General features: G+C 40.0%; 1 protein-coding gene across 2 annotated transcripts in view; it reads left to right on the forward strand.

Moving 5' to 3' along the window:
• The window catches only part of Mlh1 (mutL homolog 1), a 47,172-nt gene that overhangs the window by 16,880 nt on the left and 17,954 nt on the right, over positions 1–12,338 (forward strand). For both annotated transcript variants that reach the window (XM_020168955.2, XM_074074160.1), the window contains exons 10-12: positions 1,309–1,402; positions 3,586–3,739; positions 11,620–11,993. In XM_020168955.2, coding sequence (XP_020024544.1) covers positions 1,309–1,402; positions 3,586–3,739; positions 11,620–11,993 — 622 coding nt within the window. The remainder of the gene's footprint in view (positions 1–1,308; positions 1,403–3,585; positions 3,740–11,619; positions 11,994–12,338) is intronic.

Here is a 12,338-nt window from a genome sequence, read left to right on the forward strand (position 1 = left end):
GTATAGGTGATTCTGCTAATCTCATTTATATTAGCAGGGTTTTTTCCTATTGCATTAGGAAGGACTTAAACCTGACATATAATAAAGCTTATTACTTGTAAGGCTCAGAAAATATTTTTCTCCTCATCATGGAGAATACATGCACACAATTTTGACCACAGCGCAGACAAGCAAAATTCAGGTTAAGTGCTGTCTGACTGGCATGTGTCTGTGTTTCTGATAGAACTGCTTACCGTGCAGTCTCTGCATTAACATTGGCTACTCTGATCACAATGCCAGGTTCCCAGTAGCAAAGAATAGTCAGATTCTTATGCATGCCAGTATGTAGGTTCACCTAGGTTGGAGGGACAAAGAACACTTCCTTGGCCTATCTCAAGTTCAAAATTCTCAGCAGAGGAGATCCAGCTGTCTTCTTGTCAGGTACGTATGCCTGCTCTAGGCTTGTGTGGACTGGACATGAGTTACAGAGTTCAATGATATTGTTGAAGGGGCTGTGGATGTGGTAAGGACACGAAAGAAAAAAAACCCAGCAGTCTTCTCATTGATGAAATCACAGCCACTCCTCTTGTTGGAAATGCAGAAATGTAACGTATCCTTGGCGACAGGTATACAGACAACAGATCATTAGCCAATCATCTAAAACTCTGTTTGGGGAGAAGGGAGAACTGTGTTTTCTCAATTTATATTTTCTTCTGTCTTTAGTCTTCATTGTTATCTACCCACTCCAAATCATCTTCATTTCTTAAGTTATCTTAAATATGAAATCAGATATTTGTACCACCTTAAATTCTGAAAATGTTGCTCTTACCCTTCATTATTCAGTATGGTACCCTACTGTTAGAACTCCTGGAGCAAAGTTTAACTACTCTCTCATCTCACCATTTAGCACACACATCTCTGTTATAATGCCAGCCACTTTGGGGCTGGAATTAGCTCATTCACTAGCATAATGTCTTCCAATACTTGCCATGTGTGATAGGCAACCAGTGTGTGTCTGCAGGATAAAAAGTCTAAAAGCTGAGTTTGCACTTTCTCCTGAGCCCACTTAGGGCAAAGTTAATCCCTGTGGGCTGCTTGAGTGGAAGGGATCTCTCCAGGTCCCTCTCATCTCTTCTACTTGGATGAGAAGAGAGTCCCAAGCCTTTAGTGAGATGCTAGGATGGGTGATAGGTGACAGGAGCCTTTATTCCTGAGGATCTGGTGAAGCTGTCACTCTGGAGGTATTCTTCCTAAAATGATGTAATGACTTGGTATGAATATGCACCTTTGACTTCACCCCTAAGGACACGTTCCTTTTTTTTTTTCCAGATCGTCTGGTAGAATCAACTTCTTTGAGAAAAGCCATAGAAACAGTGTATGCAGCATATTTGCCCAAAAACACACACCCATTCCTGTATCTCAGGTAATGAAGCAGCAAACTCTTCATGTAGGATTCACAAGACACCACACTTTCTTTTCTCTAGGTTCATGCGTTTTTCAAGGTCCTATTGCATCTTTGTTTAAGCACTTAATTACTTTAATTGTCCATCTTCTCTACTAATGTGTTTGTTCTCAAAGTTGACATCTTTGAATTTGTCATTTTATAATGATTGATTTATTCCTCTAAGTCATTCTCATCCCCTCTTCCTTTTTCTAAAATATCAAAATTCTTTGATTTTGTCTGTGGCTATCAGAATAGAAGTAATTCAGGGAAGTTGGACTGAATGTGAAATTTAAAGAATGACTTATTTGGCTTTTTTTTTCCTTTTGTATGTATATTTAGTGGTAATATAAATAAAAAATGTATGTCTATGAGTTAAATGTGAAAAAAATTCTAAGTGCTAATAAAAGAATGTTGTCATTAACTTAACTTGAATCTCCCTTCTACTCCTGGTAAAAATCAGGCTCTTCTCTGTGAAAGAGATGGGCTTGCTAATAACCCAATCAGAGTGAATCCCATGCACTATTGGCAAAGGGATATTGTCCCATCTCACAGGTAAAAGGTACAATTCTTTATTTACCAACTTAGCAGAACCTCACAAAGAGCTTCCACTGTATTGATGATAGGAAAGTGAATAACATCTCTCCCCTTCAGAAGGGTAAACAGCCTGTGGACGGAGTAGAGAGATGTGCTCAGGAGATTCTGAATATTCCTTCTGCTGGGGTCAGTGTGCGAAGCTGAAACAGCTGTAGCGTTCCTTCCATGAAAGAAAGTTGTATGCCCTATGGAGAGTCTTATCTGTCTCCTGTACATTGCCCAGTGGTTCACTTAAATAATTTAGCAATCATAAATAATTTGGTACTTTGATTATACATGTGTATTTAAAATACAGAAAAAATGTGGTGTCTTGCCCTAAAGAAATTTACAGTCTTAAGAGCTGATTTATAGAGGATCTCTTTCCATTTTTCTTGCTCTGCTACTAGCTTGTTTTGGCTTTTGTTATCACACCATGATAAAAGACCATTCTCTTAGTAACAGGGCTGTATTTACTTGTGCAGGCCATAGTTCATACTAAAATGTCTTAAACCATAGCCCTCTGAGCAGAAACTGTGTTAGAAAGTTAAATTTTTTTTTTTTTCTAGTTTTGATTGAAATGGGTGAGTGAAAATCATGGTCAAAATAGTTTTTAGATTAAATGTAGAATTGTTGACTCCCTATGTATTCCCTTGTGGGATAATAAACGTCAAGTTATCACCTTGTTTCATCTTTGTACTTACTAGTCAGTGTCTAAACAGGAGGTAGAAGATATGCAGCAGTTAGAACAAGGGAAGTTTAACGAAAGAATAGCAAACAGAATTCAAGTGATGGTGGTTGGATATAAGAGGTAAATAGCAGGTGTAGTGAGCACCCATTTCCCCTAGAGCTGAGATAGGGTTCCTCTCTACTCCACCTCCCCCTCCACCCTTGGAATGAGATGCAACCCTGTTGAAGAACATGCGGCCATATCTAACTGCATGAGGAAATGTGGAAGAGGGGCTTCCCTGCACCATCCTACATGCTGCTGGCTCCATGTGCTGGCAAACATGGCATAGAAACCTCTTCCTCCTTCATTGTTCCTCCAGCACCCTCTAGTGACAGAGGTTCATATTGCAAAGTTCCATTATCACAGAGCAAGCAATGGCTTTCAAGCAGGGGCAATAAACTGATAGCTAGTGCAGACTCTGAATTGACTCTTGTGTTACATTTTAGTGAAGGAAAGTTTTTATCCTCATATAATCAGAAAATTTGTGACTTGCCTTATTATGTAACATAATAAATTCTGCTAGTTCTAGAATGATGTATTATGTTAATACATAATATATGTGCCATGTACATGCAAAGTAGTTTATATGGATTCCTACCATAAATCCGTGAGACAGATAATGCTATTATGTTCACTTTCCAAATGAAGTAGGCAAAGAAAGATGATATAACTTACCTGAAGCCACACAACTCTTGAGTAGTAGAGAAAGCATTTGAACAACTACTCAGACTTGATCTTGAGGTTTTTAACCACTGTTGTATGGCATCCCCAAGTTGTCTGGTCATCACGAATAAACCATGTATGGTTTTTTTTTCCCCATTCCCCTCGGTCTGAGGTAATAGTCCTCTTTTTTTCCTGCCAGCTTAGAAATCAGCCCCCAGAATGTGGATGTCAATGTACACCCCACAAAGCATGAAGTTCACTTCTTGCATGAAGAGAGCATCCTGGAGCGGGTACAGCAGCACATTGAGGGCAAACTTCTGGGCTCCAATTCCTCTAGGATGTACTTCACCCAGGTGAGGGCAAGTCACCTTCAGCTATCTTTTGGGCTATTACTTTGATATTCTTCTTTCATCAGCATTTATCTTTGTTGAGCCTAACTGTGAAGTGTTGTACTGTTGCCCTTGGGCCTGGAGTCATAAAGGCCTGAGTTCACTTCTTCACTTTGCTTCCATCTAGGACCTTAGACCAACTTCATTGTGCATTTACTTCTACTAGAGGTTCAGGAGGTGGCTCAGCCCCCATTTCCCCTAGAGCTGAGATAAAGTTCCTCCCTACTGCACTTCCCCCTCCACCCTTGGACTGAGGGGGTGGAGGGAGAAGTGGGCAGTGGAGGGGCTGGGCCCTGGGAGACTATGGGAAGAGTTGGACTTCAGTGTCAGACAGACCTAAGTTTCCAACTGTCACTAGCCTTCCCTGTCCACTTTGTCTCCCCTCAGAAAAGATGGAACTGGTCACCCCCACACTTCAGGGCAGTTATAAGCAGTAGGTGAACAGTGAACATCAAGAGCCTGGTCCAGGGCCTAACACCATTCATCTTACAATTATCCAGGTTCTAAGTGCTCAGGATTCTAAGTTAATTCCCTTCTCTGGGGCCTCAGTTTTCCTATCTATAAAATAAACAAATTGGATAATATGCTTTCTAGCATCTCTTCCCAGTTCTAAGATGATATGATACTGGGAAGCTCTTTACTTGTATTGAGGGTATACTCATCATTTAAAAAAGGCACAACAGGCTAGGCATATAGTTTACACCTATAATCCCAACTACTTGGGAGGTAGAGAGTGGAAGGATCCAGGTTTCAGGCCATGCTAGGCAAAAAGTTTGCAAGATTCTCATCTCAACCAATAGCTAGGCATAGTGACTCAAGTCTGTCATTCCAGCTATGAGAGAGGCATAAATAGGATGATGATCCAGTCTAGCCTGGGAAAAAGTATTCAAATTCTACCATGCCTGTGGATGAGACAGGACACCCATCCCCCAGTGAGGGCCAGTGTGTCTAGTGAGAGCAAAACGCTTGGAGCAGCATCAGGTAGGAAGCACTCACTGTTAAGTTTGTTTTCTACTGGTTGCTGTTGTTGCTTACTTGGCTTCAGTGCCCCTTTCTTATTCCTGTTACTCTGCCTTTAACCCAAATGTGCATTGAGACTCCTCTGTGGGAAAGATAGTATTGGGTTCCTGCCTTTGCAGAACTGCCCACAGTCTCCTAGAGAGTGCATGGCATTAGAGAGAAAAACAGTGACTTAGAGGTGTATAGAAGGGCTCCTGTGCTGGAGTTGGACAGTGAGGGAAGAGAAGGAAGGGACATGGAGGCTGGGGCCCAAAGACTAAGAATTAACTGGGTCAAGGGGTCAGGAGTGATGAAAAGTGTGTTTTTGGGCAGGGAACTAGCAAGGATAAAGGCCTGTGTATGGGGATCTGAAAGTTCAGTGCGGTAGGTTACAGGTTTTCAACCATGGAGAATCACCTGTGGAACTTTTAGAAAATGCCAGTGCCTGGCTCTTCCCCAAACAAGGAAGTTGTTCTTGGGTGGTAGGACCTGGGCATTAGGACTGTCTGAAGCTACTCTAGCTGATACTGTGGGCACTGAGTCTGAGTGTGGGCCTGTTGAAGTCTAGTCTATATGGTGCAGTTTTCATCAGGGCATTAAAGAATTTAGATTTCAGTTTGATGGAATTGATAAGTTCTGATTTACATTTTATAAAGAGCTCTCTGGCCATGGTGTCAGAAGTGAGGTGGAAAGAGTAACAGAAACCTACAGTGATTTGGGGAAGTGGTGAGAGTGTCAAGATGCAGGAAACAGCTCTCTAATAGGTGAGGGCCTAGAGTTGCAGTACCTAGAAATGGATTGGCTCGTAAGAAGTAGATGGAGAGGCCCAAAGTGTGAGATGAAGATAGAGAGCATGTTGCCCAGCCCAGAGTGATTGCTCATCACCCTGTTCCAGGGAAAGACAGGGAAGACACTTGCCAGAGATTATGGAGTGAGTCTGTGGCTCCACGGGAAAAAGACCTTCATCCTAGATCACTTAAGTATGTTTAGTTAGCTTACATTTTATTTTGGAGCTGAGTCCTGACCAGTATGTTTTCAGAAGTAAAGTGTATTTCTAGATCAGAGGGCCTGCCTCTACCTTCTTGTACAGTGATACCAACCTTGTGAGCTCCTCACCACTATGGAGCATGGGTCTAAACTCAGAGCTGTCCGTTCCTGCTGGGTGGTCAGAAGCCATTCTCTGTGCTAACAGAGCTCCCATTGGCTCTTGACTTTTTGGCACCAAAGCCATTATTATTCTGCTGCTCTGCTGTGCCTTGCACTCTACTGCTCAGAGCTAGTATATCAAAACCCTGATTTTCAGCGAAGCCATTTGATTTGGGAATCAGGACTCCTGTTGCTTCTTGCAGGTTTGCTCCAACCTCATCATATTGAGCAGAATTTAAAATTACTGTCTGCAAAAGTATTCATGTTAATTTCTATTTCCCAAAGTCCACTTGTGGACATTGCAAAGACAAAGGAAGTATTGGAAGGGTATGAATTGTCCTCTTAAGAAAGATGTTGCTTTTTTTTTTTTTTAACAGAGTTGCTACTTTATTTTACTTTTTATAAATATTTCTACATATACATAAAAATAAATAATACAACAAGCATAAATAAACTTGTTACCTGGCTTCAGTAACCATCAACATTTTTCCCTGTTTGTTTTATCTATCACTTTTTCACTTATAGATGCGGAAAGGAGCGTTTTAAAGCACATTCAAAACATTTATTTCTTCCATAGTACTTCAGTATGCATCTAAACAGTATTTCCCTTATATAATCACAATATAATTTTACACCCAATAAAATAGTAATATCATTTAGTATCCAGTCTGTATTCAAATGTCCCAGTTGTCCAAAAAAGATCTTTTTACTAGCAGCTTTAAAAACAGGTCATGCTAAGGGAAGGGCACTAATAGGAGGGGGAGGATAAAAGAAGGAAGTAAAGAAGGTGAATGTGGTTAATGTATTTTCTACATAAAAATGAATGTAGAACATTTAAACCTGTTGAAATCACCATAAGAAGGGGGGTGGAGTAGAAGGAAGGTGGCCCAAACAATGTATACACATGTGCATAAATGTTAAAATGATAAAATTTTTTAAAAAGAATGATTTTTTTTTTTAAAAAAAAGAAATGGACTAAGGTAGAAAAGAGAAAAATGGAGAGGATGAACCAATTCAGGATATAATACATATGTATGTGGAAATGTCATAAGGAAACTCCCTATACAGCCTAACAAACAAAACAAATACTTAAACAAGCAAAATATCTTTTTTTTGAAAATGAAGGACAGGAAGGTAAAAACTTTAGGTTTTGTCTGGGGCTTGGTACCAGTGAGAGAGGGGAGGATATAAGGAAAGTGTGAAAGAAGATGAATATGGTGGAAATATTATGTACTTATGTATGAAAATGGAAAAATGAGACCTGATGAAACTATTCTAAGAAGGAGGGAGGTGGGGTAAAGGAGAATGATGGAAGGAGTGAATTTAACTAAGTTATAATGCAAGCACTTTTGTAAATGTCAAAATATACCCCAAGTACAACAATAATATAATAAAAAATAACAGCTTTGTTCAAATATAATCCAGTGAAGATCCAGTCATAATATTTGGTTGTGGTGTTTTTTAATATCTCTTTTAAGTCTTTTTGAAGCTAGAAAAGTCACCTCACCTTTTTTTTAATTATTGTTTTCATATTCCCTTACCGTATAGGTTTTCTGTAGAATAATGCAATTTTGGATTGGCTGGTTGCTTCTTAATGCTGTTTAACTTCTTCTGATTCCTATATTCTCTTTTTGTTTTTGTTATTACAACTTTTGTTCATTCTTTTTGCATGGGTGGGGGTTAGGATGGTACTGGAGTTTGAACTCAGGGCCCTGTACTTGCTAGATAGACAAGGCACACTACCATTTGAACTATGCCCCCAGCCCTTTTTGCTTTCATTATTTTTTGAATAAAGTCTTTCTCCTTTTATGCTCGGGCTAGCCTGGACCACAATCCTCCAACTTATACTTCCCACATAGTTGGGATGATAGGCATGTGCCACTGTGCCCAGCTTTTTTATTGATTGAGATGGGGGTGTCTCAACTTTTTGCCCAGGCTGGCCTTGAACCAGATCTCTGCCTCCTAAGTAGCTAGTATTACAGGTGTGAGCCACTGCACTGAGGCACTGCACCTAGCTTGTTCACTGTTTTGATTTCTTGAAAGAAAAAAATATTTCAAAATTTCTGAATCCCAGTTTTCCATACTTGCAGTGACCCTTTCCAACAAAGCTGGAAACTTCCCTACTCTCTTCAAGATGATGGTATTTGATTTTGTTTCAAATTGTGGTAGAAGACACATCATACAGAATTTACCATTTGTCACATTTATCATTTGACACATTTTTGACCATTATAGTTGAGTAGGATTAAGTTCATCGATATCATTGTGGAGTTCATTCTTATAGTCTCATTTTCAAAACAATCCTGAATCACAGCCTAGAGTCACAATTTTTCAAATGACAGCCACACCAACCCCTACTATTCTTTTGCCACAATAACTCTTCTTTTTTTTTTTTTTTTTTTTTTTTCATTTTTCTTTTATTATTCATATGTGCATACAAGGCTTGGTTTATTTCTCCCCCCTGCCCCCACCCCCTCCCTTACCACCCACTCCACCCCCTCCCGCTCCCCCCCTCAATACCCAGCAGAAACTATTTTGCCCTTATCTCTAATTTTGTTGTAGAGAGAGTATAAGCAATAATAGGAAGGAACAAGGGGTTTTGCTGGTTGAGATAAGGATAGCTATACAGGGCATTGACTCACATTGATTTCCTGTGCATGGGTGTTACCTTCTAGGTTAATTCTTTTTAATCTAACCTTTTCTCTAGTTCCTGGTCCCCTTTTCCTATTGGCCTCAGTTGCTTTAAGGTATCTGCTTTAGTTTCTCTGCATTAAGGGCAACAAATGCTAGCTAGTTTTTTAGGTGTCTTACCTATCCTCACCCCTCCCTTGTGTGCTCTCGCTTTTATCATGTGCTCAAAGTCCAATCCCCTTGTTGTGTTTGCCCTTGATCTAATGTCCACATATGAGGGAGAACATACGATTTTTGGTCTTTTGAGCCAGGCTAACCTCACTCAGAATGATGTTCTCCAATTCCATCCATTTACCAGCGAATGATAACATTTCGTTCTTCTTCATGGCTGCATAAAATTCCATTGTGTATAGATACCACATTTTCTTAATCCATTCGTCAGTGCTGGGGCATCTTGGCTGTTTCCATAACTTGGCTATTGTGAATAGTGCCGCAATAAACATGGATGTGCAGGTGCCTCTGGAGTAACAGTCTTTTGGGTATATCCCCAAGAGTGGTATTGCTGGATCAAATGGTAGATCGATGTCCAGCTTTTTAAGTAGCCTCCAAATTTTTTTCCAGAGTGGTTGTACTAGTCTACATTCCCACCAACAGTGTAAGAGGGTTCCTTTTTCCCCGCATCCTCGCCAACACCTGTTGTTGGTGGTGTTGCTGATGATGGCTATTCTAACAGGGGTGAGGTGGAATCTTAGTGTGGTTTTAATTTGCATTTCCTTTATTGCTAGAGATGGTGAGCATTTTTTCATGTGTTTTCTGGCCATTTGAATTTCTTCTTTTGAGAAAGTTCTGTTTAGTTCACGTGCCCATTTCTTTATTGGTTCATTAGTTTTGGGAGAATTTAGTTTTTTAAGTTCCCTGTATATTCTGGTTATCAGTCCTTTGTCTGATGTATAGTTGGCAAATATTTTCTCCCACTCTGTGGGTGTTCTCTTCAGTTTAGAGACCATTTCTTTTGATGAACAGAAGCTTTTTAGTTTTATGAGGTCCCATTTATCTATGCTATCTCTTAGTTGCTGTGCTGCTGGGGTTTCATTGAGAAAGTTCTTACCTATACCTACTAACTCCAGAGTATTTCCTACTCTTTCTTGTATCAACTTAAGAGTTTGGGGTCTGATATTAAGATCCTTCACAATAACTCTTCATTTGAAGATGCCTCCTTGTGGGTTTCCTTCATGTTTGTCCATCTTCCTCTTTTTTGTGGTAAGGAGACACATGAAATCACTCAATGAAATTACTACTGTGTGTGTATGGAATGGGGCTGAGGGTTTCCTGTGGGAAGCAGGTGTAGTGAGAAAGAACACACAGTGAAACTTGAAGATGAATGATAAATCTCTACCTAGAGCAGAATGTTGCAGTAGGAGTGGTTAGATCAGAACCACCCCCTGCTAGTCCTTGGTCGTTATCACTCTGCTACTGTGTTTGAGCGGTGAACTCCAAGACATCAAGAGAATGTATGTAGGTATCCCCGTTTAAGTCATCTTCTCTAAGGAAGACATAAAATGTCAGCCCCCACAGCAGATCTCAGTGAAGTTTCCTGGTTAGGAAAAGGAGGAGAGTGATATTTGCCCCAGACAGACAGATTATCAGACACATCCTTCTACAGTTTAAAATTTGCAGCTTAATGCTGGGGGTAGAAGAGAGCCCTTTGGCAGACTCTGGATAGGTGGTACCTTGTGCTTCCTAGCACATCCCAGCAGTAGGTACATAGTGGCCTATGTACCTACATAGTAGGTACATCAGTGGGGTAAGGTTGTAAAGTTGCCCTTTAACATTTTGCTTAATGGTTTTACCATTCATTGGTGACTACATCCTCAGTCAGTTGTTTCATTAGATTGTAAGATTCTGATTTTATTTTATCATTTTTCTGTATTAATTGATTATAAATCTTCCTTGTAGAAGAACTTTCTCATGTATTAGAACTATTTGGTTATCATGATGTTTCATACTTAAAAGTAAGGCTAAATGCTGAATTCTATCCCTCTAATTACCAGTTTTCAAAGGAAAGACTTGGTGTCTTAGCAAATTTTAGTGTGTTTCATGTTTTGTTTTGCGCGCTCTCTCTCTCTCCCTCTCTCTCTCTCTCTCTTTCATGCCCCCCACCTCCCTCCTTCTCCTTCCCTACTTTTTGTCATTCTCTCTTATAGTATTTTGTCATAGCCATTAACAAAGCGACCATTTTAATCAACTTCCCACCATTTGTCTTTTTGATGCTCAAATTATTCCATCTTAGTCCAATGGAAGCCCCTCCCAGCTGATGCCTTCATCTTTTTGGTACAATTCCATCTGACTTTTATAGTTGCCCTGTTTTGGCAAGGCAAGATATTGTTGGCATTCTCTGTACTTTGCCAGTCTAAGCCCTAGCTTGGCCACTTCTCTCAGGAACTCTAGTTCATTTTAGTAGGAGTTTGTATTCAGTGACTATAATCTGGGCTCTAGGGTTCTTGCTTCTGGGTGGGCATTGCTTTTAGGTCTTCCAATGGGCAGAGCTTTGAAGCATGTATATTTAGGAACAGATAGTAAAATGGTGGTTGCTATGGGCTGAGAGAAGAGGGGACTGGGAAGTTATTATTTAATAGGTGTAGAGTTTTAGTTTAGGAGAACAAAAGAGTTCTAGCTGGTAGAAGTGGTTATATAATAATGTAAATATACTTAATGCCATGGATCTCTCACTTAAAAGTGGTTAAAACAGTAAAATTTATTTTATACATATTTTACCTCAATAAAAATTTTATTTTGATTTTTATTATGGCAAAAAATAGACAAAAATATGTGAACTTTATACTATTTTTATTTTAAGCTAACTTTAAGATTAAAAATTTTTGGTTAATTATTGAATCTTATAAGCTTTAATTTATACTTATTTTGGTCTAAATTGCTTTTGTAATTATAGTTCTATAATGATACTTATACTTGATTCTAATTTCTTTCTCCAGTACTATTCCATTTTAGGACCTGGATTTCTATACAACACATTCTGAATCTTCTTACTGTCTTCTCTTTTGAAACAGACTTTGCTACCAGGACTTGCTGGCCCCTCTGGAGAGGTGGTTAAGTGCACCACAGGTGTGACCTCTTCTTCTTCTGGAAGTGGTGACAAGATCTATGCTTACCAGATGGTCCGCACCGATTCCCGGGAACAGAAGCTCGATGCCTTTCTGCAGCCTATGAGCAAGGCCCTGCCTTGTCAGCCCCAAGCCCCTGCCTCAGGGGATAAGGCAGATGGCCCTAGTGATGAGGCCGTACAGCAAGATGAGGAGATGCTTGAGCTCCCAGCCTCTGCTGAGGTGACTGCCAGGAATCAGAGCTTGGAGGAGAAAGTAGTAGAGGGGTATTCAGAAGCAGCACAGAAGGGAGTACCTTCTTCCAGCCCAGGCAATCCCAGGTATGGCCTGCTGGGAAAGAGCAGTTTTCCCCCTGGGTTCTTCAATAAAAGTGCCTACTAACTTTGCCTTTTCATGAACCTCTTGCACCTTCTTTCGCCTGACTTACCCTCTGCCCTCCACTGGAGCAGTGTTATGGCCTCATCCACTGTCTGCCTTTGACCATGACTTGAAAGTCACCACCACAGTTTCCTCTGAAAGATCTTAAATGTCCATGGTTCCAAGTATTAATTAAAAACATATCAGAAAGATGTTTTTTAATTAATGTCTTAAAGATTGTTTTTAATAAATCGTTTTGATAAAGCCTCCATACCAGAGGTGACTAGAGAAAGATGCCTAAAATAGCT

The sequence above is a fragment of the Castor canadensis genome, chromosome 5, assembly GCF_047511655.1.
Source record: "Castor canadensis chromosome 5, mCasCan1.hap1v2, whole genome shotgun sequence".
Classification (NCBI taxonomy): Eukaryota; Metazoa; Chordata; class Mammalia; order Rodentia; family Castoridae; genus Castor; species Castor canadensis.